Source organism: Oncorhynchus keta, chromosome 4 (assembly GCF_023373465.1).
Source record: "Oncorhynchus keta strain PuntledgeMale-10-30-2019 chromosome 4, Oket_V2, whole genome shotgun sequence".
In the NCBI taxonomy this organism is placed as follows: Eukaryota; Metazoa; Chordata; class Actinopteri; order Salmoniformes; family Salmonidae; genus Oncorhynchus; species Oncorhynchus keta.
Window position 1 is genome coordinate 17,607,016 of NC_068424.1, and position 26,986 is coordinate 17,634,001.

Genomic DNA, 26,986 nt, shown 5'->3' on the forward strand with positions numbered 1-26,986 from the left:
GTTTAATCAGTTTATTGATATGCCACACCTTCCAAGTGGGAGGATTATCGTGGCAAAGTAAAAACGCTCACTAACAGGAATGTAAACACATTTGTGAACACATTTTTTGACATCCGCATTTGGTGCATATGGAACATTTCTTGGATATTTTATTTAAGCTTATGAAACATGGGGCCAACACTTTACATGTTGCGTTTATATTTTTGTTCAGTATACTTAAATAGTTGCCAACGTAATACAAATCACGAGTAATCCAATTGATAAAATGTCAAGGGGATACTGTGCTGCTACAATATTACAGACAAGTGAAATGTTACGCTTGCTACATTGTGACATCTGTGGTTTGCTACATCACAGAGGTGTAATATCACTCATCTCAAACACGACTGCAAAGCCTATAACCGCATGACTGGGTTTGGATGACGACTTTCTGTATTGGAAATCGTTGGTTTTGTCCACAGACCAAAAGCTACGAACTGAGTCTGTCCCTCAAAGCCGCGCCAAACGCAGCTGACTTTTGTAGAAACGTTAAAATCTTGCAAGCTTCCCACAATGCAATGCTAACTGGGGTCTATTCATTTCGGAAACCGTTTAAGAACCAAACAGAGCAAAATTAGAGTTTCTATTGGACACATTCAGGTAGGTCCCTCCCCGTTTCGTTTGCTTCCATTTTAAGAAACGTTTTGCAACTGGTTCGGCTAAATGAATAAGCCACTTTTTTTAACCGGAGTAGCTAGCCAGAGAGCAGAAAACAACAACAGCAGCGTGAACGAGGCTAAACAACGGGCTAGCTAGCTAGCTACATGAATAGCGACAACAGCGACCAGGATTTGTCAAACGAAATGCCCTTAGTTATCTTAATTATTTGTCTTCTAGTCGGATAATGTGAGTAATGTCATTTTAGGCTTGGACCAAACATATTTGCTGTTGCATATCGCTTTGCATTGACATTACGAACCTTTACTCGAGAGCAAGCTACCTAGCAATCGACGTCTCTCTATGTTTGAATATCTTCCGGCGGCAGCAGCGGTGTCATGAACAGTGGACTCCCAGCTTCAGCTGCTCCACTCGGGGGTGTCGGAATACCCTGCGTCAAGGTGAAGTTCTGCCGATACTACGCAAAGGATAAGACTTGCTTTTATGGGGACGAGTGTCAGTTTTTGCATGAGGAGCCTTCTATGGCAAGCATGTCCCTTCACAGTGGAGCAAGTCCTGTCCCTTTATCCATGTCTGGAGGAGCCGTGACGTATCCGCTTAGTGCACCCCCGGCCTGCCCGGTTGGGGTACCGAACGTCCCCAAAAAGGGCGACTCTCTGGTGCCTGCAGGCACGGTTCTGGAGGGACAGATGTTAACCAGTGAGTATACTTCGTCTGTTTGTTTGTACCCGTCCTATACGACAGGGCCTAGCACAGCCTCATCGGTGGTTGTTGCTTTTTGGGCGTGTGAGGGGCTTTGTTAACACTGAGCCCGGGGATTCTTTGAGGCCTCTTTTTCCCCCCCAAAACAGCGTGGGTTAAACATGTTGTTCAAGCATAACTAATTAAAGTGTCTGAGCGCTAAGCTTTTCGTCCAGAATTTGAGCTCCTTCAGTAAATGCATTTAGTTAGCAATTTGAGTGTTTTTGTATTTGACAGCTACAAGAGATCAGTGGGAAAATTCAGACAATCATTGGCTAATGTAGCTAGCTAACGTTAGATGGCTATGGTTAGAAAAGTTCTTCTGGCGGAAAAAAAGTTTACGCTCTTCTTGCATTAGGCAACTAATATAGTTAGTAATGCGTGCATCTAACGTTAACTAGCAGAGCTAGTTAATGTTGAATCGTTTTGGAAGCGATGCATTTTATGATGCTTGTCTTCGTGCATCTGCTGCAGTGAAGTCAATTTCCTTAGTTCCTAAGTTAGCATCATCACTTGCAAAATAATTCAACCACCACAGCTGTATTTTATTTGATTTAACTCTGCACAATGCCACGTGTTCAGTTGCAAGGTGGATATTATCATTTGTGCACACGGAAACTGGATAAAGTTGAAGTGTTTACATCTTATCAAGAAGCGTGCTGATTGGCTACTCATCTGTAATTGTCCTGTAAATGAAGACAAGCTACGGCCTCATGATTACAAAATTAGTTCATAGACACTTATGTGCATTACATGCATTTTGCATCACAAAACCATTCAATTAACGAGACCCCTGCCACTCTTTATAAGGGTGATATGTTAGTCTGTATGGCATATATTTATTTATTTAACCAGGCAAGTCAGTTAAGAACAAATTCTTATTTTCAATGACGGCCTAGGAACAGTGGGTTAACTGCCTGTTCAGTGGCAGAACGACAGATTTGTACCTTGTCAGCTTGGGGGTTTGAACTTGCAACCTTCCGGTTACTAGTCCAATGCTCTAACTTCTAGGCTACCCTGACTCCATAATCTTTTTCAAACATAGAATATGACGTTTACCAGGACCACCCAGGCCCTATTTAGTAGAAGCAGGCGGCTGATTCTGAACCCATTGTCTCTGTCCTCTACAGTCCCTGGGATGGAGGGCGGGACCCTGAGCGATGCCAATCTGACCAACTCCTACTTCAGCAGCAGCTTCATTGGGGTCAACGGCTTCGGGAGCCCGGCAGAGTCTAAATACTCTATCATGCAGGTATGACCAGCCTCAGAATCCAACTAAACAGTACTGACTCAACAGATACCTACTTTTGTTTCAAAGTGACTTTGAGATTCTTGTTAGTTTTATTTGTATGTATGTCTATATATGATTTGTCATTCTACTGAAGTATCTGAACACTATCTTTAGATCTGCAGTAGGGTCAAATACTGAATAATAGTGCTACTTGGCTGATGTGGTAGAGGTGAACTTATTCTTGTCTGGTTCAGTACTAGTCTAAAGACAGTGATCTGTATTATCAGGGAACCTTGGCTTTTCACAAGGACCGGGAGTAACAATGGCCGTCTCTCTCTTTTGAGCACAAATCACTCTGAGAGCCCCCACCTGTCCACTTACGCAAAGTGTTCGTTCACGGTCATTCTTCAAAATAAAAGCCTGAAACTGTCTAAAGGCTGACACCTTAGGGAAGCCATAGAAAAGGGAATCTGGTTGATATCCCTTTCAATGGGCAATAGGGATGCATTGGAACACAGGGGTTTCAAAATAAGAGTAACTTCCTTATTGTATTTTTCTCAGGCTTTTGCCTGCAATATCAGTTCTGTTATACTAACAGACAATATTTCTACAGTTTTGGAAACTTTAGAGTGTTTTCTATCCTAATCTGTCAATTATATGCATATTCTAGCATCTGGTCCTGAGAAATAGGCTGTTTACTTTGGGAAAGTTATTTTTCCAAACAAAAATAGTGCCCCCTAGCTTCAAGAGGTTTTAACTGACTTGCCTAACTGATTTTATTTAACTAGTCTTTATCAATATGTTAAATTAATTCTAAATGAAATAACTAAGCCTTATTTATTTTCCTGCCAAACAATGATTTATTTAATGAATGAGTATAAAATTGTGAATTAGCACAAATTGCACAGGCACAAAACGATTATATCGGATATCGTGTTATTTGGAGAAGATGTCTCCCCAACACTAGTCTCAAGTATTTGACCTAAAGAAAATCGGATAATTATGTAGTGCTAGGTGTTTGTTTATTTCAATCACGCAATTATGCAGGTTTTAGCAGAATCACATTAGTGGAAACCAAGACTGTTCTCAGGGCAGGCCTGGTTGTAGCTACGCTGAACAAAAATAAAGATGCAAGTGTTGTTTTCATGAGCTGAAATAACATATCCCAGAAATGTTCCATATGTGCAAAAAGCTTGTTTCGCTCAATTTTGAGCACATTTTTGTATTATGTCCCTGTTAGTGAGCATTTCTCCTTTGCCAAGATAATCCACCCACCTGACAGGTGTGACATGTCAAAAAGCTGATTAAACCGTATGATCATTACACATGTGCGCCTTGTGCTGGGGGAAAGAAAAGGCCACTCTAAAATGTGCAGTTTTGTCACACTGCACTGCCACAGATGTCTCACATTTTGAGGAAGCTTGCAATTGGCACGCTGACTGCAGGAATGCCTGCCAGAGAATTGAATGTTAATTTCTATACAATAAGCCACCTTGAACGTCATTTTAGAGAATTTGGCCTCACAACCGCAGACCATGTGTAACCACACTAGCCCAGGGCCTCCACATCTGGGTTTTTCAGCTGCGGGATGATCTGCTACAAGCCACCTTGGACAGCTGATAAAGCTAGGTTTACACAACCAAATCATTTCTGCACAAATTTTCAAAACGTTTTTCAGGGAAACTCGTGCTGGTCATCCTCACCAGGGTCTTGACCTGACTCGCAACAGACTTCAGTGGGCAAATACTAACCTTTGATGGCCACTGGTACACTGGAGAAGTGTAACGAATTAATCCCAGTTTTAACGGTACCGGGAGGATTACAGACAAGAGTGTGTGTGTGGGCGAGTGGTTTGCTGTTGTGAACAGAGTGCCGTGGTGTTGGTTATGGTATGGGCAGATATAAGCTATGGACAACAAACACGCTTGCATTTTATTGATGGCAATTTTAATGCACAGAGATAATTTTACGAGATCCTGAAGCCCATTGTGCCACCAGCTCATGTTTCAGCATAATGCATAGCCCTATGTCGCAAGGTTCTGTACACAATTCCAGGAAGCTGAAAATGTCCCAGTTCTTCCATGGCCTGCATATTCACCAGACATGTGACCAGTTGAGCATAGTTGGGATGCTTTGGATCGACGCATTTTCCAGTTCCTGCATCTTCATACAGCCATTGAAGAGGTGTGGGACAACATTACATAGGCCACAATCCAACAGCCTGATCAACTCTATGCAAAGATGTCGTGCTGCATGTGGCAAATGGTGGTCACACCAGAGACTGACTGGTTTTCTGATCCACGCCCCTGCAGGTGCATATCTGTATTCCCAGTCATGTGAAATCCATAGATAAATAATCTATTCCAAATGACTGATTTCCTCACAAACTCCAACTCAGTTAAAATTTTTCAGTGTACATATTTTCGAGTGGCGTCAGGGACACTTTTTGCATTCAGCTATCCTTAATTCTCCTAACCTGCTGAGAAAAGTCCCTTCTGCTAGTCAAACCCGGCAGATCACTAATGGGATACAGCAGTATTGTATCTACAATTTGACCAGGTGCATACACCTATGCTGAATTCCAAGACCATCAGCCAGAGATGCAGATACAGTGGCTTCTAATGGGAATTATCTTTGCTTCAGACTGGTTCCTTTTGGGAACATCAGGGCTGCAGTCTTTGCTAGAATATGGTAGCTAGGTAACTAAGATATTTAAAACAGATGTTTACATCTTTTTGTATTTTTTTGTAGAGAATCACCAACAGCAGCAGTTCTCCCAGTCTCCTTGACGACGGTGCCAAGAATTTCAGCCACAGCGCTCACGGTAAGAACCCAGTACCTAGAGGAAACTTCATGGAATAGCTCAGTGGTTCCCAACTCCGATACTCAAGTACCCCCAACAGTACAAGCACATCTGATTCAACTTGTCAACCAATTATCAGGCCCTCAATGAGTTGAAGCAGGTATGTTTGGGGTTCTCGAGGACTGCTGTTGGGATCCACTGGAGTATAACAGATCTGTGAAACTAATAACTGTAGAATTATAATTGGTGCAACTTCTAACTCTTTGATTGTAACACCCATGAAATCACTGACAGATCTATTCCATGGAACCCTGGCAGCTGGACCAGGTCAGAGTTGTGGGTCGATGGAAAACTCTCCGTGGACAACACAGTCTTCATTCCCTCTCCCTCTATGTCCTCTTCCAGATCCAGGGAATTCCCCCATGTCTTCACTCTTCAGTGACTTTGGTGCTCTGAGCATATCACAAAGGAGAAAGGTGAGCACCACTACCCAGGTTCCTGATGTGGTCGTCAACCATGGGGAAGAGTTTGAGCTTCAAATGTCTATTGAGTGTTTGAGCTCCTAAGGGGGAAATGGTCAAACTTAAACCCATCCGTTGTGGTTAGTTTGTGTGCGTTTTCTCTAGATTACAACATCCGGTCACTGTTTGTTTTTGTAAACTGTGATGAAGCCAAATACGCATATAAGGAAAATAAACAAATATAATATCTGATGAAGTCAAGAAGAACAATGAAATCTAATCCTAGGGTTATGCATCTCTCATTCTCTCCCTCTCTCCAGGGTCCTAACCCTACAGCCAATGAGTTCATACCTAAGGGTGTTCCCCGCATGGCCACTATGGTCCAGTCCAGTGGTCCGGCCTTCCCATCGCCCCTCTTCCCCCACCTGGGCCTCAGCAACTCCACCGCCCTCGCACCTGGTGAGCCATCCACTACAAAAAAAAACAACACTTAATTCTAACTTAGAACACTTCTAGGTTTTCTCCGTTTGCACTATATCATGGATATGCCAGGTTTTCAGGGTGAGTGAGTTAGCAGTGTAAAGGTTCTCTATTGATGTCACCTCCCATTATTCTTCTGGCTAGCCAAGTGAGTTGACTCCATACAGTGGAGATGCTCTATAGAAAACAACAATGTATTATTCAAGTCCCTGCCATGATGAATTCCACCTTAGTCTGTCACTAGTTAGTCATAACAATGTATGTAGGTACTCCAATGAACTCTGTACCTCTGTTTAACACACCCTCTCTGGTACCCCCCATACAGGGATGTCTCTCTCTGCGGGGTCCACACCCCTCCACTCCCCTAAAATCACCCCCCAAACCTCACCTGCCCCTCGCCGGCGTAGCCACACCCCCAACCCCAATAACCCCAACCCAGCCAACTACATGGTGTCCACCAGTGTGTCTGACCAGGGGGCCCACATCATCCAGAAGGAGACGGTGGGGGGGACCACCTATTTCTACACGGATAACACCCCCGCTCCCATGGCCGGGATGGTACGTTCCATTTAGTCTGCCCTTACTGACAGCATGACCTATTAGTTTTAATTACTCCATAAATAGGAAGTGCAGTCATCAAATGTGTTTCTGTGCAGGTGTTTCCTGCCTACCACATCTACCCTCCCACTGCTCCCCACGTGGCCTACATGCAGCCCAAAGCCAACGCTCCGTCCTTCTTCATGGCTGATGAGCTCCGACAGGTACGCCCACCCTCTCTTCCTCCACCTGGTTCTTTCTGTCTGAAACACACTCTGTTTCCATTTCTGTTCTCTTTTTCGCCCTGTCTCCATATTAGTGTCTCTCTGTCTGTTCTAATCCTCCAATCTCCCTCTGTACTGTGATGTCAGTGTTGATCGCTGATGTCATTTCCTGTGGTTCCCTCTAGGAGCTGATTAACAGACATCTGATTACCATGGCTCAGCTTGACCAGTCAGAGAACACAGGTAAAGCATCCCTTCCCTGATTGGCTCAAACGAGGTGGGTGGGGGCTGTTATTGTCGTTGTATTGATGGTATGGCCTCTGTCCATTTGGGGTTTCACAGCAGACGAAAGTGAGACTCGCATCCTGAAACGTGTCGTTGTCTTTAGTATTCCTGACAGTTCACACAAATAGTCACTATAGTTGGTTCATAGAACACTCAAGTTGTCAAAGTGTCAACTTGTAACTTAAGATGCATGCTAACTGATGTAGGTTATTTTGGCGCTGTTTGTGTGCTGGTGTGTTGTCATGCCGTGTAACCCTGTCCTAGGTGTTCCATCTGAGGTGGATAGCTACCACAGCCTGTTTCCCCTGGAGCCTGTCCCCCCTCCCAACCGCCTGCAGAAGACCAGCAACTTCAGCTATATCACTTCCTGCTACAAGGCTGTCAACAGCAAGGACGACCTACCGTACTGCCTGAGGAGGATACATGGTGAGTTGCTCGTATGACACAAGATGAACACACACAATTTTAAATGATTTATTATATATTTCGTATGGGATGTATTTTCTTTCAGTCTTTGAAAATAGAAGGAATCTTGAGTGGTCATCTTCTTTGAATGTCTTGTGTGCGTCCAGGTTTCAGGCTGGTGAACACCAAGTGTATGATGCTGGTGGACATGTGGAAGAAGATCCAGCACTCCAACGCTGTTACCCTGAGGGAGGTCTTCACCACCAAGGCCTTTGGAGATCACTGTGAGTCGTGTGTATGGGTGGGGTGGCTCTTTTATGTCCCCCCCCATGTTTTATTTATATATATATAGTTGTTTGTATGAGTGTTTTGATCCTTAAGAAGCCCCCACGATAACCTCCTGTTTCTCTCAGCGTTGGTGTTCTCCTATGACTTCCATGCGGGGGCAGAGACCATGTTCAGCCGGCACTTCAACGACCCCGCGGCCGACTCCTACTTCACCAAGAGGAAGTGGGGTGAGTGAGTCCGGCGCACCCACCAACACACTCCCCGTGTCGACCCACTTCCGAGTTGTTTTGAATGCGTCATCAAATGGCAATGAAAGTCGGGCTTCATCAGTGTGTCACCCGGCAGTATGCATTTTGATATACTCTTAGTAGTTTGAAACCTGAATGTTTTCGTACATATTGAGGTATATCTTACCTTGCTACAAAGGATCCTATTACATAGGCCATTTCCTTCTCGACAAGCTGGCCACCTTTTCTACCGTAGTAGATTGATATGTGCTAGTGATTTTGCTGTTCTTTACTTGTCTTGTTGGCTGAGGAACATGTACATGTGGACAGTTACTCTAACATGTTCAAAGTGACATCAGAATTGGATAAGAAGGACTGCACATCATTGCGTTCTCCACTGGCATGTTCTGGTAATATGAATTACCATATTCTAAATGTGATTTGTGTCATTCTGAGCACCGTGGGTAGACGCCCTGATCAGGTTACACACCCAATGCATGTGGGTCTGGTAAACTTTCTCAAATGTCCGGTAAATTAAAATGTTGCCGGTCAAAATGTCTGGCGCCACATTTTCCTAACTGAAACCAGTGTGCTTGCCAGTGTGGATGGTTTCTGTGTGAGGGTTGGGAGGAGGAGTGTTCCAGCACTGACAGTTGCTGGTCTGTGTAAGGGTGTGTTGCTGGTCTGTGTAAGGGTGTGTTGCTGGTCTGTGTAAGGGTGTGTTGCTGGTCTGTGTAAGGGTGTGTTGCTGGTCTGTGTAAGGGTGTGTTGCTGGTCTGTGTAAGGGTGTGTTGCTGGTCTGTGTAAGGGTGTGTTGCTGGTCTGTGTAAGGGTGTGTTGCTGGTCTGTGTAAGGGTGTGTTGGTGTGTTCAAGCTGTAGTCAGGGGAAGCTGTGACTGAAAGTGATCCTGAGACTGGTGCTATAGCTACCAGCCAGGCTCAACTACCTGCTATAGGAGGGACACAGCCAGAGGAAGCAGAACCTCTGGCTTCACTGACCTCACGGCAACAAGTGTTTAACTGTCAGTATTACTGTCACACTACAACACCCCTCTGTGGCCTCACAGCAACAATAAGGGTCATACTAATAGCTCTGCAACTCTATCGCACTACAGCAACACCTCAAGTGTTCAACAACTGGCTGTTTGAAGTAAGTATCTGACATTTACTGTCAAGTTGATATCATTTAAAAAAAAAAATTTAAACCCTTTTATTGGAAAGCCTCAATGTAGGGTGTCCACCCACTCTGCCCAGAGTTGGTGAAAATGTGCTTTGATGATTTCACTTCCTTATGTTGTAAAATCCATTTTTAACAAGACAAATGTTCTGACTCGTTCAGTGGAGTCTTCCTCTAACATCAACATTTTATATCCAAAAAGTCTGCTTTCGTAACCTAACCCATCTGAAAATAAGCACCAGTGGCGCTTTCTCGCAGCCACTTGAGGATTTTACATGTTGTCGTCATCCGCAAAGTTGTTTTTGCAGTTTGCAAAAAGCCAAATTAACACGAACTGAATTGAATGTCAAATAAAAAGCTTGTGGTACACTCAGTGCTCTGTTGACATGCGCTTGTTTTTTGTGAAAAATCTTTGAAAAGAACCCAAATTTCACATTTAATATGAAAAACGTAGACTCTAAATATGAAAACTCTAGCTACGTGCCATGTCTCAATCTATATGTCTTACCTCCTTGTTTTATGTCCTCCGGGTTGGAGAAGAAAGGTGAGTTCGACGGTGAGCTTGTCGCCTTAATTCTCACACAGCATCCGGCCTCACTCGCACGCAAAGCTATTTTCCAGATTCCCCCCCGGCCTCCATTGATTTAGTCACTGTAATACTGGCCACCCTACAGGAGTAAGAACACCAATAACTGTTGAACGGATTGTGATGGAGACATGAGGTTTGGACCATTTGGTTTTGTTAGGCGTAGCTACACTTTATTTTAACCATGAACACCCTGCTCAATATGTTTCGTCTGTTTCCTTTCTGTGTGCTGTTCTCCCCCCGTAGGACAGCACGAGCCCACTCCACCGCGGCAGCACGCAGGTCTGCTCCCCGAGTCTCTGATCTGGGCCTACATCGTCCAGCTGAGCTCGGCCCTCAGAACTATCCACACTGCTGGTCTGGCCTGCAGGGTCATGGACCCCAGCAAGATCCTCATCACCGGCAAGACCAGGTACACACCTCAGACACGCATCGAGCGCACACACACAGACACACATTGCTGACCAACGTTATTGATCCCAGCAAGATCCATATTCTCTGAAACCAGGTGTGAACACAGATGTTGAATGTGACAGTGTGGTCAGAGAAACTGAAGTGTTTTTCATGCAACCTCTAACCAGTCACAGTTACTGGTTTAGTCCTGCGTTCCTTGCTAGAGAACTGTGCAGAAACCAATGTGTCTGCCTGATGTTTGTTGTAGTGCTGATAGTATCTGCTGGGTTATTTACTGTAAACTACAGTGAAAGCAGAAGTTCTATACTAGTCCTTGCTTCCTTTTCTCAGAAGGGGGAGAAACCACACTCTGACATCCCGCTAACGTTTGACACACACTCAACATGCCTTTTTCTCCCTGCAGGTTACGAGTGAACTGTGTCGGGGTGTTTGACGTCTTAACGTTTGACAACAGTCAGACCAACCATGTGACCCTCATGCCACAGTACCAGGTACAGTAACCCCCCTCCACATGTCAGTCTGGCACAACATGGCCTAGTTCAGCTTAAAGTGTTTTTTTTTTCATTTTTATTTTTTTCATGTTTTCCTACCAATTTTTCTTCCCAAGAAAATTGTAAACCCCTCCTGGTCATTCTGGTATTTCTGTTCAAATGCAATTTTAAAATCACAATACCAGTGGAAATAAGATCTGATCTGATTATACCACTATAAATGGGGAAATGTACACATGAATCCTGAATCTAAGGCTCTTACGGAAGGAAGCAAAGGGGAGACCAACTTTATATTAATGCCCCATGATTTTGGAATGAGATGTTTAATAAGCATGTCCACATACTTTTGGTCATGTAAAACTATATGAGCTGGGTTGCATGTCTTTGCAATTTAGTTTATTTTCATTTGTGCACGTTAGCATGTTTAGCTAGCAGCCGCCATGGAATTTCGCTATTACTTGTGCTAATTTTGTTAGCATTCTGGTAACAGATGCCCAATATCCCCGTTCTAAACTGGTAATACCGTAAATCCCGAAATGAGAGGATGGTATGACGATTTGAACATCTGGAACCGCCCAACCCTACCATGCAGAGTTTCAGCACCATGGATAGCGCCACGGTTGATCAATTGGCTGCAAATCTGACTAGTAAAACCGCCATGCTCTCGTTTTTGATAGTGTTACATCATGGGGGGAAAAAATCAAATATTTACTTCCTCAAGCAATATTGTGGACACAATGTATCAGCTGTCTTGTAACCATATTTTTATACTTTGTGTGTGTGCTCTTGCAGCAAGCGGACCTGATATCCCTGGGCAAGGTGGTGTTGGCCCTGGCCTGTAACTCTCTGGCTGGCACTCAGAGAGAGAACCTGCAGAAGGCCATGGAGTTGGTGTCTATCAACTACTCATCAGACCTCAAGAACCTCATCCTGTAAGACACACTGACACAACATACACACACACACACACACACACACACACACACACACACACACAGAACCCATCCTTGAAAAGGACGACACTGGGTCCTCCCCTAAGCCATTTCTCACCGTCATCTGCAACACACTCAGATACACAATTGAACACCCTGTTTGCACTGACACAAGTACTCAGTCACCACCTGTTTGTAGGTATCTGTTGACAGAGCAGTCTAGGCTGCGCAGCGTTAATGACATCATGCCCATGATTGGAGCTCGCTTCTACACACAGCTGGATGCATCACAGATGAGGAATGATGTCATCGAGGAGGACCTGGCGAAGGTACACTAACACACACACTTGTGATGCCACCTCTGATATGTGGTGGTAAATGGAAGGAAGTCACGTGAGGAGAAGTGTTGAGAGGGGGGGGGTGAAAATACAGGATATTCTGTTCTGACCTTAGACCTGGGGTGTGAAACAACTGGCTGCGGACTGCCCCCCCAACCCACTGCTTAACACCCCCTCAGCAGCGCTACTCTTGAGTTTTGTTTTGGTGCTTATATCAGGAAACCGAGTAGTGTGTGTGTGTGAGCTGTTCTGCAGTCTTCAGCATTAAACAGAAAATGCCACCTTTCAGTCCATTTCAAATGCAACACTGTTGTCTGTCCATCAGTTGTGTGTGTGTGTGTGTGTCTACATGTTATCAGTACTGTTCTGAACATCAATGGTTCATATTACTGTGTATGTATAGTACAGGTAACTGCCAAAATAATGGAAACACTTGAGTAAATGAGGGAGACAGTATATTGTAAGCAGGTGCTTCCACACAGGTGTGGTTCCTGAGTTAATTAGGGTCATGTATAAACATGCCCAGTAGCCCATTATTTTAGCTAGAAGAAATTTCAGTGACTTTGAAAGAAGGGTGTCAAAGGAGTCTCAGTCACCAGATCTCAACCCAAATGAACACTTATGGGAGATTCTGGAGTGGCTCCCGAGACTTTTTTTCCATCAACAAAATACCAAATTATGGAATTTCTTGTGGAAGAATGGTGTCACATCCCTCCAATAGAATTCCAGACACTTGTAGAATCTATGCCCACAGCTGGCTGCACATGAGCCAATTGTAATGCCCATGGTCAGTTTGGTTTGACATTCCATACCGCTATGGCTAGTTAGGGACCATCCGTACATTATCTATGTACGTGGGACAATATTTAAAGATGTCGATGGCTCCAAATTTCAATGACTTAAGCCAACTAAATGGTAGAAATTCATATCTGAATATTGAAAGCATTTAATGAAGCAACTAAAAGATGTGTAACATGATAATATTGTCCCATTTACTACTAGCCCCAGAGATGTTATACAATATCAAATCAACTTTGCCACAATCACACACCAGCCGGCTGAATGAAGTTGGCCAGCACTACCTAGCCTCTGACTTCAAGACACAACCTGGTTAGACTGTTTCAAGTTCTGTGAGGGATTGTGACTGTACAAACACTTTCCAGGTCCGTACACGAGACCCCAACATTATCCCCTCCCCCACAAAGACAGCTGTTACCTAATATATATATATATATATATATATATGACTTACACAGTTTTATCTCTGTTGCAGGAGGTCCAGAATGGTCGTCTCTTCCGTCTGTTGGCCAAACTGGGCACCATCAACGAGAGACCAGAGTAAGTACTGAACTACTCAGTTAGGACTGGGTTTAGAACATCTGACCAACTGTTTCTCACCTTCATATCACACTTCTGCTAATGTGTGGCAGGTTTCAGAAGGACCATACGTGGTCTGAGACGGGGGACCGGTACCTGCTGAAGCTGTTCAGAGACCACCTGTTCCACCAGGTGACAGAGGCTGGAACCCCCTGGATAGACCTCAGCCACATTGTTTCCTGCCTCAACAAAGTATGCCAGCTCTCCCTGCATCTTTCTCTCTTTTCTTCTCATGCCCTTCCCCTCTTTTCTTCTCATGCCCTTCCCCTCATTTCCCCTCTGCCACGCCCTTCTCATTTCCCCTCTGCCACGCCCTTCTCATTTCCCCTCTGCCACGCCCTTCTCATTTCCCCTCTGCCACGCCCTTCTCCTCACTTCCCCTCTGCCACGCCCTTCTCCTCACTTCCCCTCTGCCACGCCCTTCTCCTCACTTCCCCTCTGCCACACCCTTCTCCTCACTTCCCCTCTGCCACACCCTTCTCCTCATTTCCCTCTGCCACACCCTTCTCCCATTTCTCTGCCACACCCTTCTCCTCATTTCCCCTCTGCCACCCTTCTCCTCATTTCCCTCTGCCACACCCTTCTCCTCATTTCCCCTCTGCCACACCCTTCTCCTCATTTCCCCTCTGCCACACCCTTCTCCTCATTTCCCCTCTGCCACACCCTTCTCCTCATTTCCCCTCTGCCACGCCCTTCTCCTCACTTCCCCTCTGCCACGCCCTTCTCCTCACTTCCCCTCTGCCACGCCCTTCTCCTCACTTCCCCTCTGCCACGCCCTTCTCCTCACTTCCCCTCTGCCACGCCCTTCTCCTCACTTCCCCTCTGCCACGCCCTTCTCCTCACTTGCCCTCTGCCACGCCCTTCTCCTCACTTCCCCTCTGCCACGCCCTTCTCCTCACTTCCCCTCTGCCACGTGAGCCACCTGTCTATTCCAGTAAGTCTTGTTGCTCAGCTGGCTACTAGTCTACCAGTACTCTCCCCTCTCTGTGTAGCTGGACGCGGGCGTGCCTGAGAAGATCAGCTTAGTGTCTCGGGATGAGAAGAGTGTTCTGGTGGTGACCTACTCGGACCTGAAGCGCTGCTTCGACAATACCTTTCAGGAGCTGCAGCAGGCCGCTGTCGGACCGCTGTAGCGCCCCCCCCCACAGGCAGCGGGGTGGGGCTGCCTGAACCGTACAGCACATTATTGCACTACAGCGGAGGACCAGGCGCATAGTGATGACATCAGCGTGGCGAGAGAGGCAGAGGGGGTGGGACTTGCTGGACCTCAGTCACATACACTGTCTTGGCAACCAGGAAGGCTTTTCTAAAGCTGTTTTTTTATTTTTCCTAAAATCCTGCAGCTGCGATGACAAGTAAATGGACAAAAACGGAAGCTGTAAAGATTACGAACGCTTAATTTTTTTTAGACTTGGGGAACAAAACAGATACTAAAAAATAAAACCACCACGTGGGATTTAACTTTTTCCTGCTTTTATTTTTTATTTTTTTTATAGATATTTTTTTTTCTCCCTCTGTGGAGGATGGACTAAGATGGTTGACTTTTTTAAATGAATGTGAGTGGCCTACAGGCTGCACCTACCGAGAGTGGTGAACACACACACACACACACACTGAGAACCTAATATAAAATCAGGCTTTATTTTTACTGTGTGTCTTCCTGCTGGAGACCACACCCCTTCATACCAACGCACAAAGAGACGGGACAGACCACTGGACACTTTCAAAGGGGGTGGTCAGGGAACCCATTTCTGAAATGGACCTCCTTGCTTGTCGGTTCCCACTCAAAAGGACAAACCACTGAGTTTTTGGGTAGAGTGCTGGGTTCGGGACTCAGACAGACCATTGGTCAATTCAATGCCTTGATGTGGAGGTCAAGGGTCATGCAACATTGAGGTCATGTGTTAGGGGGGGCTATTGCGTTAAACTGTGGTTTCTGTTCGCACTGAGGTAGGGTTTTGTCTAGAAGGGATACATTTTTTGGCTAAATTTACTTTTTGTAGCAGGTTTAGGATAACTTACACCGCAGTTTAGGAAAAGGGTCAGGGTTAGTTAAAATGCACCAAAAATCAACTTTTTCCATCAATTTTACAAAAGCTGTATCCTATCTAGACATGATCCTTAGGAAGGGGTATCTTCTCCCTGTTTGTGATATAGCGCAGGGTCATAAAAGCAGCAGGCTCCTTAATTGCTTCATGATGGACACTATTGTGGAAAATGTTGTGACACCAATGATGAACTCCGTGAGATGGAATATTTAGGTCTGGCTCATCAGCGCTGGGATGAAGCCCACGGACTGGGCTCAATGTGGAATGTCCTCCTTTTTGTTGCCTCTTTCTCTCTTGTCCCCTGCTTCCTTCCCCTGAGGGGTCTCTGCCAACCTCTTCATTTGAGAATAAGTGATACTTAAAAAAAATATAAACCATTTCTTTTTTTTTTTTTTTTTTGCTGGTTCCCCTCATTTTGTTCAGCTGTTGTGCAGTGATGCATGATGGGGACATGGAAGGGAAGGTCTTTCTCCCTCAACACAAACGTTATGCTGTGGACCAATTCCAGCTGGGGTGGGGACGGAGGGGGCAAGGAACGGGACAAAGTGGTCAGTAAGAAGAGGTTTTAATAACATCTGTTTTTATTTGACCATTTAAATAAATAAAAAATCATGTGAGACAAAATGTGCTCGAGACACCGAGCAGCGACAACCAGGAATTTAACCTCTGACCTCTCCCAGTGGTCACCTGGGATCTTCCCCCTGAAGTGCGCACTTATTCAATCCCTCTCATGGTTTTAAAAATAAGGGATTGGCGTGAGCTGATGGAAACTGCTTATACCAATCCAATGATTTTAAATTCACAAGGGGTAGTGAAGGAGTTTACTCTTCAGGAAGAAAAATCTAGAATTTGGGAGAGGGTGGGTAAGATTGGTGAGCAGTAGCTGATGCATTCAGAAACAAGGGTCTATTCAGAAGGGTGAAACGTTCAGTGTTTTGTATATATCATAGACTTCTAGTCACACGAGATGAGGTAACTGTGTCTATACATCACTGTTCTATGTGTAACATATTGGACGGTCCACCCCATTGAATAGACCTTCTGTTGAATGGTTTGGAATTCTCTCAGGATGACGGACAGCAGGAGGGGCCTGATGACTGAATGTGTTTGGCCGTCATTGGTCGCCCTTTATCCAGTCAGATCGATGTGGACTGGACTCTTGGTGGAGATACTGTGGGGGAAATTGATAGATGGCCCTAAGCACAGATTTAGCATCAGTTTACTCTGTCCAACCTTACCTGACCTACTTGGGGATGTCAACATACCGACCCTATGTCAGTGATTAGGGGCATTTTCTACCCAATACTCCATGAGGCGACATGGGAGTTGCCCCATAGCACAGATCTCGGATCTGTTTACTCGACACCTAGCCTATCCTGAACCATTTAGGAGTTGAGTAAAACTGACTGTAGATCAGTACTTAGGGGCCACTTGATCTAAAACCTGCTCGGAATTAGAATCATGTACTGTTTTCAGTGAAATGATCGAGACCGAAGAGGTATGTGGTGCTTAGAACTCGAATTTTAAACAGGTCACACTCATCCACCCTATCAATATCCCCAATCCGCCCTATCAATATCCCCCCTATCAATATCCCCAATCCGCCCTATCAATATCCGCCCTATCAATATCCCCAACAACTCATGACACACTCCTCTACCCCACTACACCACTCTGACACACTCCTCTACCCCCACTACACCACTCTGACACACTCTTCTCCCCCCACTACACCACTCTGACACACTCCTCTCCCCCACTACACCACTCTGACACACTCCTCTCCCCCCACTACACCACTCTGACACACTCCTCTCCCCCACTACACCACTCTGACACACTCCTCTCCCCCCACTACACCACTCTGACACACTCCTCTCCCCCACTACACCACTCTGACACACTCCTCTCCCCCACTACACCACTCTGACACACTCCTCTCCCCCCACTACACCACTCTGACACACTCCTCTCCCCCCACTACACCACTCTGACACACTCCTCTCCCCCCACTACACCACTCTGACACACGCCTCTCCTACAAACATCTACAATCACCATCTTAGTATGTTGTTTTGCCCATCTTGTGTTCATTGTCTCAACTTTTGCAATATTGTGTGTACAGCAGTATTTTAATAAAATATACCAAAACAGTGTTGTCTTAGTGTCATGCATGTGAAGACCAGAGGATTGTCTTGACAGTCAGTGTGATAACGCTTATTTACTTCAACATTTTTAGATGTGTTTTGAATACATACTTGTGTCAGTCAGGGCAAACGTCTGTGGCTATGAAACATGTTATACAGTACTTCTCCATCGCCTGGTCTAACATACATATATACTGATTTTAATGATCACTGACAGCAGTTGCCTGCCTTGACACCATTTCATGAGGTTAACATATTGTAAATAAATAGGTGAAACACTATTTTCTAATGAATACATTCTTCCAGCATACACGTGTAGGAACATCATGGTCAGGTCACTGGAGGCAACAGAGGTTCCTCTGAGCTCTATAGTCCGTACCCATATAGAGATAAGCAACTATACTAAATAGAATGGTACATGGACATGTGGTGTTGCTGCATGTGAAAACACAATCATGGAATTAGCTGCAGTTAGTGGTGTGGGTGTGGCACCCTACGCAGGCCTCAGTAATTCACACCTTAACTCCTGTCCCCCTGAGGAAGCTACAGCATCAAACCCAATCTGTAGAGGAATTGTTTGTAGAGACAGATCCTTGGAGTGAAGTCGTCTGATGGTATGTTATGGGGAAATGAAGCGCTGCATCAATAATTAATCTGTGACGAAGAGGGAGGAAGATGGCCTAAAGACAGAGAAGTGAGTGTTTAGATGGAGTGACAACCAAGGGGGTGATGGTGTACTGGGAGGGAGGAACCAAGGCAGTTCTAACCAGAGGGAGAAGTGTGATATAGAGTTGTCAGAGGGAGGGGTAGAGGAAGGCAGAGTTGTAGTCGGGTGGAGGGGAACAGCTCTCCTCGGAGTCACAGTCGCATGGGAGGACAGGCGGCTCGTCGTCATGGAGACCAGTGATGTCATTACACATGCAGGGCACCAGGTTCTCCCTGCACGTACTGATGGTAAAGGACCTGCCAACACACCCCCTCAATCATTATCAACACAGAACACAAAATACACTCATTTGTAGTCAATGAGGGGTTGAAGGTTAGAGGTGGTGACCTTGTGAGGCTCTTGGCGCCGCTGGTCCATTTGAGGCGTTTGAGTTCCTCAGAGGGAAGAACCATCCCGCTGTCTCCCTGCTCATCCTGAAACACACCAGTTCGACACATTAGTGTGTGTGATACACAGCAACACACCAGACACCTCAGTGACGAGCAGTGTTTGGTGTGAGTAAGAATGTAAATGTGAATCAGTGTGTGTGTCCTCACATCCGGGCCAGGCGGTTCCTTGCTGGGCAGTTCCTCAAAGGTCCTGAGTGTCGCTGTGCTCCTGGTGTTCATGTAGCTGGAACAGAATTAAAACATGACCAACTACAACCCATTGGACTGTACCAACTGTCATGTTTCTCTGTTTATGGGGATGTTCCTAGCCTTACCCTAGGCTGATGAGTCTGTGTGGATGCAGGTCAGTCAGGGAGCTCTCTGTGGAGTCTCTCTGGACGCTGCTGTCTGGGTCTCTCCCTCCACACAGGAACGTGCCCAGGGGAATGTAGTCCTTCCCATCCTGATCATAGACAAGGTTCAATGCATAGGAAAGAGAGAGAGAGAGTGTGTGTGTGTGTGTGTGTTACCTGTTGAACCCGTGCTTCCAGCAGGTCTCCCAGTGTTTCCACTAAGCCAGTGAAGGTGGGGCGGTCTGAGGGGTTAGCCTCCCAGCATGCCAGCATGGTGCTGTAACTACAGACAACACACCTGTTATACTCACACTACAGTCTCTCTTCAGTTCTCTCTCCAATATATTTCTCTTTCTCACATTTCTGGAGTGCTGTACTCTGGGGATCGCATGCGTGTTCCCTCCTTTAGTTGGTGGCAGAACTCCTCATCTATGTTCAGGCCTGGGTACGGAGAGGCTCCTGTGAGACAGACAGAGAAGAAGCCTTGAGTCTTGTCTAGGTGTGTAACGGTATGTACTAGTCATAGTATGAGCCATAGAGATCCTATTAAATTAAGAGTATTCTAATTCCTAATTCTATGGGACCAGCAGTATGTGTTTTGTGTAAGTGGATATGAGGACCGACCCAGAGAGAATATCTCCCAGAGCAGAACTCCATAGGACCACACGTCACTCTGGGTCGTGAACACCTTGTCAAAGATGGACTCTGGGGACATCCACTTCAATGGCAGCCTTGCCTGTGGAAAACAGGGGTCATGGGTCAAAATCAGCTGCCAGCAGAGAGTACAGAATATCCTGGTCCCAGACCTGTTTGAGGCGTCTCGCCAACTTGGCCGGACAGCACAACTACTGTAGATCTGAGAATAGGCTAAGTACAGTGACGTCCCCGTTATGAGGAGGAGGAGATGATTGATTGATTTTTTTGTGCGTGTGTGTGTGTGTGTGTGTACACTCACGTCTCCCTTGCGGACATAGTCCAGGTCTTTGTAGAGGTCTCTGGCCAGACCAAAGTCACAGATCTTCACCACTTTGTTCTCAGACAGCAGAATGTTCCTGGCAGCCAGGTCACGGTGGATACACTGACATAGAAACACACAGTGAACACACACATTTAAAATGCACAATTTGGATCTATTGATCGCATCGAGGTACAAATGGGACACATATTTTCAAGGTCATATACTGTATGTCTTCTCAGACAGACAGGCTGACAGACACAGGGTATCAAACCTTGCGAGAGGCGAGGAACTCCATGCCTCGAGACACTTGGAAACTGAAGGAGATGAGATCCTCCAGGAACAGAGGAGACTTGGAGACACCTGGAGAGAGAGAGAGAGAATGGGAGACAGACAGAGAGAGACAGAGAGAATGGGAGACAGACAGAGAGAGACAGAGAGAATGGGAGACAGACAGAGAGAGACGGAGACAGACAAAGAGAGACAGAGAGAGAGAGACAGACAGAGAGAATGGGAGAGAGGGAGACAGACAGAGAGAGACAGAGAGAATGGGAAACAGACAGAGAGAGACAGAGATAATGGGAGACAGACAGAGAGAGAGGGAGACAGACAAAGAGAGACAGAGAGAATGGGAGAGGGAGACAGACAGAGAAAGACAGAGAGAGACAGACAGAGAGCAAGGGAGAGAGAATGGGAGAGAGGGAGACAGACAGAGACACAGAGAGAGAGAGAGAGAGAGAGAGAGAGAGAGAGAGAGAGAGAGAGAGAGAGAGAGAGAGAGAGAGAGAGAGAGAGACAGACAGAGACAGACAGAGAGAGACAGAGAGAATGGGAGAGAGAGGGAGACAGAGAGAAAGGGAGAGGAGGTGTTATGAGGGTGAGGATTGAAAGATAAAAATCTCAACAACAACAAAAACGTGTAGATAAACCTGTTACCCCTCTCCTTGGTTCTCTCTCTCTCTTTACCCCTCTCCTCTGTTCTCTCTCTCTTTTACCCCTCTCCTCTGTTCTCTCTCTCTTACCCCTCTCCTCTGTTCTCTCTCTCTCTTACCCCTCTCCTCTGTTCTCTCTCTCTCTCTTACCCCTCTCCTCTGTTCTCTCTCTCTCTTACCCCTCTCCTCTGTTCTCTCTCTCTCTTACCCCTCTCCTCTGTTCTCTCTCTCTCTTACCCCTCTCCTCTGTTCTCTCTCTCACTCTTACCCCTCTCCTCTGTTCTCTCTCTCTTTTACCCCTCTCCTCTGTTCTCTCTCTCTTACCCCTCTCCTCTGTTCTCTCTCTCTCTTACCCCTCTCCTCTGTTCTCTCTCTCTTACCCCTCTCCTCTGTTCTCTCTCTCTTACCCCTCTCCTCTGTTCTCTCTCTCTCTTACCCCTCTCCTCTGTTCTCTCTCTCTCTTACCCCTCTCCTCTGTTCTCTCTCTCTCTCTTACCCCTCTCCTCTGTCCTCTCTCTCTCTTACCCCTCTCCTCTGTTCTCTCTCTCTCTTACCCCCTCCTCTGTCCTCTCTCTCTCTTACCCCCCTCCTCTGTTATCTCTCTCTCTCTCTTACCCCTCTCCTCTGTTCTCTCTCTCTCTTACCCCTCTCCTCTGTTTTCTCTCTCTCTTACCCCTCTCCTCTGTTCTCTCTCTCTCTTACCCCTCTCCTCTGTTCTCTCTCTCTCTTACCCCTCTCCTCTGTTCTCTCTCTCTTACCCCTCTCCTCTGTTCTCTCTCTCTCTTACCCCTCTCCTCTGTTCTCTCTCTCTCTTACCCCTCTCCTCTGTTCTCTCTCTCTCTCTTACCCCTCTCCTCTGTCCTCTCTCTCTCTTACCCCTCTCCTCTGTTCTCTCTCTCTCTTACCCCTCTCCTCTGTTCTCTCTCTCTTACCGCTCTCCTCTGTTCTCTCTCTCTTACCCCTCTCCTCTGTTCTCTCTCTCTCTTACCCCTCTCCTCTGTTCTCTCTCTCTTACCCCTCTCCTCTGTTCTCTCTCTCTCTTACCCCTCTCCTCTGTTCTCTCTCTCTTACCCCTCTCCTCTGTTCTCTCTCTCTCTTACCCCTCTCCTCTGTTCTCTCTCTCTTACCCCTCTCCTCTGTTCTCTCTCTCTCTCTTACCCCTCTCCTCTGTCCTCTCTCTCTCTTACCCCTCTCCTCTGTTCTCTCTCTCTCTTACCCCCTCTCTCTCTCTCTTACCCCCTCCTCTGTCTCTCTCTCTCTCTTACCCCCTCCTCTGTTTCTCTCTCTCTCTTACCCCTCTCCTCTGTTCTCTCTCTCTCTTACCCCTCTCCTCTGTTCTCTCTCTCTCTTACCCCTCTCCTCTGTTCTCTCTCTCTCTTACCCCTCTCCTCTGTTTCTCTCTCTCTTACCCCTCTCCTCTGTTCTCTCTCTCTTACCCCTCTCCTCTGTTCTCTCTCTCTCTTACCCCTCTCCTCTGTCTCTCTCTCTCTTACCCCTCTCCTCTGTTCTCTCTCTCTCTCTTACCCCTCTCCTCTGTCCTCTCTCTCTCTTACCCTCTCCTTACCCCTCTCCTCTGTTCTCTCTCTCTCTTACCCCCTCCTCTGTCCTCTCTCTCTCTTACCCCCCTCCTCTGTTCTCTCTCTCTCTTACCCCTCTCCTCTGTTCTCTCTCTCTCTTACCCCTCTCCTCTGTTCTCTCTCTCTTACCCCTCTCCTCTGTTCGCTCGCTCTCTTACCTCTCTCCTCTGTTCTCTCTCTCTCTTACCCCTCTCTTCTGTTCTCTCTCTCTCTTACCCCTCTCCTCTGTTCTCTCTCTCTTACCCCTCTCCTTTGTCCTCTCTCTCTCTTACCCCCCTCCTCTGTCCTCTCTCTCTCTTACCCCTCTCCTCTGTTCTCTCTCTCTCTTACCCCCTCCTCTGTCTCTCTCTCTCTCTTACCCCCTCCTCTGTTATCTCTCTCTTACCCCCTCCTCTGTTCTCTCTCTCTCTTACCCCTCTCCTCTGTTCTCTCTCTCTTACCCCTCTCCTCTGTCCTCTCTCTCTCTTACCCCTCTCCTCTGTTCTCTCTCTCTTACCCCCCTCCTCTGTTCTCTCTCTCTTACCCCTCTCCTCTGTCCTCTCTCTCTCTTACCCCTCTCCTCTGTTCTCTCTCTCTTACCCCTCTCCTCTGTTCTCTCTCTCTTACCCCTCTCCTCTGTTCTCTCTCTCTTACCCCTCTCCTCTGTCCTCTCTCTCTTACCCCTCTCCTCTGTGCCCTCTCTCATACCCCCTGCTATGTTCTCTCTCTCTCTCTTACCCCTCTCCTCTGTTCTAACTCTCTCTCTTACCCCTCTCCTCTGTTCTCTCCCTCTCTTACCCCCCTCCTTTGTCCTCTCTCTCTCTCTTACCCCCCTCCTCTGTTCTCTGTCTCTCTTACCCCTCTCCTCTGTTCTCTCTCTCTTACCCCCCTCCTCTGTCCTCTCTCTCTCTCTTACCCCCCTCCTCTGTTATCTCTCTCTCTTACCCCCCTCCTCTGTTATCTCTCTCTCTTACCCCTCTCCTCTGTCCTCTCTCTCTCTTACCCCTCTCCTCTGTCCCTCTCTCTCTTACCCCTCTCCTCTGTTCTCTCTCTCTTACCCCCCTCCTCTGTTCTCTCTCTCTTACCCCTCTCCTCTGTCCTCTCTCTCTTACCCCTCTCCTCTGTTCTCTCTCTCTTACCCCTCTCCTCTGTCCTCTCTCTCTTACCCCTCTCCTCTGTGCCCTCTCTCATACCCCCTCCTATGTTCTCTCTCTCTCTCTTACCCCTCTCCTCTGTTCTCTCTCTCTCTTACCCCTCTCCTCTGTTCTCTCTCTCTCTTACCCCCTCCTCTGTCCTCTCTCTCTCTCTTACCCCCCTCCTCTGTTATCTCTCTCTCTTACCCCCCTCCTCTGTTCTCTCTCTCTCTTACCCCTCTCCTCTGTCCTCTCTCTCTCTTACCCCCCTCCTCTGTTCTCTCTCTCTTACCCCTCTCCTCTGTTCTCTCTCTCTCTCTTACCCCCTCCTCTGTCCTCTCTCTCTCTCTCTCTTACCCCCTCCTCTGTTATCTCTCTCTTTTACCCCCTCCTCTGTTCTCTCTCTCTCTTACCCCTCTCCTCTGTCCTCTCTCTCTCTTACCCCCCTCCTCTGTTCTCTCTCTCTTACCCCCTCCTCTGTTCTCTCTCTCTTACCCCTCTCCTCTGTGCTCTCTCTCTTACCCCTCTCCTCTGTTCTCTCTCTCTCTTACCCCCCTCCTCTGTTCTCTCTCTCTTACCCCTCTCCTCTGTCCTCTCTCTCTTACCCCTCTCCTCTGTTCTCTCTCTCTTACCCCTCTCCTCTGTTCTCTCTCTGTCTCTCCTCTGTTCTCTCTCTCTCTCTTACCCCTCTCCTCTGTTCTCTCTCTCTTACCCCTCTCCTCTGTTCTCTCTCTCTTACCCCTCTCCTCTGTCCTCTCTCTCTTACCCCTTTCCTCTGTGCCCTCTCTCATACCCCCTGCTCTGTCTCTCTCTCTTACCCCTTTCCTCTGTGCCCTCTCTCATACCCCCTGCTATGTTCTCTCTCTCTCTCTTACCCCTCTCCTCTGTTCTAACTCTCTCTCTTACCCCTCTCCTCTGTTCTCTCTCTCTCTTACCCCCTCCTCTGTCCTCTCTCTCTCTCTTACCCCCCTCCTCTGTTATCTCTCTCTCTTACCCCCTCCTCTGTTCTCTCTCTCTCTTACCCCTCTCCTCTGTCCTCTCTCTCTCTTACCCCCTCCTCTGTTCTCTCTCTCTTACCCTCTCCTCTGTTTCTCTCTCTCTCTTACCCCCTCCTCTGTCCTCTCTCTCTCTTACCCCCTCCTCTGTTATCTCTCTCTTTTACCCCCTCCTCTGTTCTCTCTCTCTCTTACCCCTCTCCTCTGTCTCTCTCTCTCTGACCCCCTCCTCTGTTCTCTCTCTCTTACCCCCTCCTCTGTTCTCTCTCTCTTACCCCTCTCCTCTGTGCTCTCTCTCTTACCCCTCTCCTCTGTTCTCTCTCTCTCTTACCCCCTCCTCTGTTCTCTCTCTCTTACCCCTCTCCTCTGTCCTCTCTCTCTTACCCCTCTCCTCTGTTCTCTCTCTCTTACCCCTCTCCTCTGTTCTCTCTCTGTCTCTCCTCTGTTCTCTCTCTCTCTCTTACCCCTCTCCTCTGTTCTCTCTCTCTTACCCCTCTCCTCTGTCCTCTCTCTCTTACCCCTCTCCTCTGTGCCCTCTCTCTTACCCCTCTCCTCTCTCTCTCTCTTACCCCTCTCCTCTGTCCTCTCTCTCTTACCCCTCTCCTCTGTCCTCTCTCTCTTACCCCTCTCCTCTGTTCTCTCTCTCTTACCCCTCTCCTCTGTCCTCTCTCTCTTACCCCTCTCATCTGTTATCTCTCTCTCTTACCCCTCTCCTCTGTCCTCTCTCTCTTACCCCTCTCCTCTGTCCTCTCTCTCTTACCCCTCTCCTCTGTCCTCTCTCTCTTACCCCTCTCCTCTGTTCTCTCTCTCTCTTACCCCTCTCCTCTGTCCTCTCTCTCTTACCCCGCTCATCTGTTCTCTCTCTCTCTTACCCCTCTCCTCTGTTCTCTCTCTCTTACCCCTCTCCTATGTCCTCTCTCTCTTACCCCTCTCCTCTGTGCCCCTCTCTCTCTTACCCCTCTCCTCTGTCCTCTCTCTCTTACCCCTCTCCTCTGTCCTCTCTCTCTTACCCCTCTCCTCTGTCCTCTCTCTCTTACCCCTCTTCTCTGTTCTCTCTCTCTCTTACCCCTCTCCTCTGTCCTCTCTCTCTTACCCCTCTCCTCTGTCCTCTCTCTCTTACCCCTCTCCTCTGTTCTCTCTCTCTTACCCCTCTCCTCTGTCCCTCTCTCTTACCCCTCTCCTCTGTGCCCTCTCTCATACCCCCTCCTATGTTCTCTCTCTCTCTCTTACCCCTCTCCTCTGTTCTCTCTCTCTCTCTTACCCCTCTCCTCTGTCTCTCTCTCTCTTACCCCCTCCTCTGTCCCTCTCTCTCTCTCTTACCCCCTCCTCTGTTATCTCTCTCTCTTACCCCCTCCTCTGTTCTCTCTCTCTCTTACCCTCTCCTCTGTCCTCTCTCTCTTACCCCCTCCTCTGTTCTCTCTCTCTTACCCCTCTCCTCTGTTCTCTCTCTCTCTCTTACCCCCTCCTCTGTCCTCTCTCTCTCTCTCTCTTACCCCCTCCTCTGTTATCTCTCTCTTACCCCCCTCCTCTGTTCTCTCTCTCTTACCAATCTCCTCTGTCCTCTCTCTCTTACCCCCCTGTTCTCTCTCTCTTACCCCCTCCTCTGTTCTCTCTCTCTTACCCCTCTCCTCTGTGCTCTCTCTCTTACCCCTCTCCTCTGTTCTCTCTCTCTCTTACCCCCTCCTCTGTTCTCTCTCTCTTACCCCTCTCCTCTGTCCTCTCTCTCTTACCCCTCTCCTCTGTTCTCTCTCTTACCCCTCTCCTCTGTTCTCTCTCTGTCTCTCCTCTGTTCTCTCTCTCTCTCTTACCCCTCTCCTCTGTTCTCTCTCTCTTACCCCTCTCCTCTGTCCCTCTCTCTTACCTCTCTCCTCTGTGCCCTCTCTCTTACCCCTCTCCTCTCTCTCTCTTACCCCTCTCCTCTGTCCTCTCTCTTACCCCTCTCCTCTGTCCTCTCTCTCTTACCCCTCTCCTCTGTCCTCTCTCTCTTACCCCTCTCCTCTGTTCTCTCTCTCTCTTACCCCTCTCCTCTGTCCTCTCTCTCTTACCCCTCTCATCTGTTATCTCTCTCTCTTACCCCCCTCCTCTGTCCTCTCTCTCTCTTACCCCTCTCCTCTGTCC

At 47.3% G+C, this 26,986-nt stretch overlaps 2 protein-coding genes across 6 annotated transcripts in view; one reads left to right on the plus strand and one right to left on the minus strand.

Moving 5' to 3' along the window:
* Nucleotides 1-600: 600 nt before the first annotated feature.
* LOC118378062 (PAN2-PAN3 deadenylation complex subunit pan3-like) lies at nt 601-17,856 on the plus strand. Of its 2 annotated transcripts, none has more exons than XM_052502954.1 (18): nt 601-1,356; nt 2,529-2,650; nt 5,381-5,453; nt 5,838-5,908; nt 6,214-6,352; nt 6,699-6,931; nt 7,030-7,134; nt 7,320-7,377; nt 7,684-7,845; nt 7,992-8,108; nt 8,238-8,339; nt 10,349-10,514; nt 10,920-11,007; nt 11,800-11,939; nt 12,139-12,268; nt 13,551-13,615; nt 13,708-13,846; nt 14,647-17,856. In XM_052502954.1, the coding sequence occupies exons 1-18, from the start codon at nt 1,035-1,037 to the stop codon at nt 14,785-14,787; spliced, it is 2,373 nt and encodes a 790-aa protein (XP_052358914.1). In that variant the 5' UTR covers nt 601-1,034; the 3' UTR covers nt 14,788-17,856. The 2 variants fall into 2 exon arrangements, with proteins under 2 accessions (XP_052358914.1, XP_052358903.1); XM_052502943.1 differs by having other exon boundaries at nt 603-1,356; nt 5,727-5,908.
* A 47-nt stretch (nt 17,857-17,903) lies between these two features.
* LOC118378058 (vascular endothelial growth factor receptor 1-like) overlaps nt 17,904-26,986 on the minus strand; it is an 86,971-nt gene continuing 77,888 nt past the window's right edge. For 2 of the 4 annotated variants that reach the window (XM_052502890.1, XM_052502893.1), the window contains 9 exons: nt 20,527-20,615; nt 20,253-20,375; nt 19,922-20,033; nt 19,657-19,756; nt 19,475-19,580; nt 19,280-19,407; nt 19,113-19,188; nt 18,904-18,989; nt 17,904-18,812 (listed from right to left, as the gene is read on the minus strand). In XM_052502890.1, coding sequence (XP_052358850.1) covers nt 18,644-18,812; nt 18,904-18,989; nt 19,113-19,188; nt 19,280-19,407; nt 19,475-19,580; nt 19,657-19,756; nt 19,922-20,033; nt 20,253-20,375; nt 20,527-20,615 — 989 coding nt within the window. In that variant the 3' untranslated portion in view covers nt 17,904-18,643. Of the gene's footprint in view, nt 18,813-18,903; nt 18,990-19,112; nt 19,189-19,279; nt 19,408-19,474; nt 19,581-19,656; nt 19,757-19,921; nt 20,034-20,252; nt 20,376-20,526; nt 20,616-26,986 lie in introns of those variants that run through there. The other 2 variants (XM_052502891.1, XR_008102875.1) reach the window with 2 other exon arrangements.

Bases quoted from the DNA above. Each gene is read 5' to 3' on its own strand.
- LOC118378062 (XM_052502943.1), top strand. From the start codon at position 1,035: ATGAACAGTGGACTCCCAGCTTCAGCTGCTCCACTCGGGGGTGTCGGA. The intron at 7,846-7,991 runs GTGAGTTGCTCG...GTGTGCGTCCAG, and splicing joins CTGCCTGAGGAGGATACATG to GTTTCAGGCTGGTGAACACC. The intron at 8,340-10,348 runs GTGAGTGAGTCC...CTCCCCCCGTAG, and splicing joins CTTCACCAAGAGGAAGTGGG to GACAGCACGAGCCCACTCCA.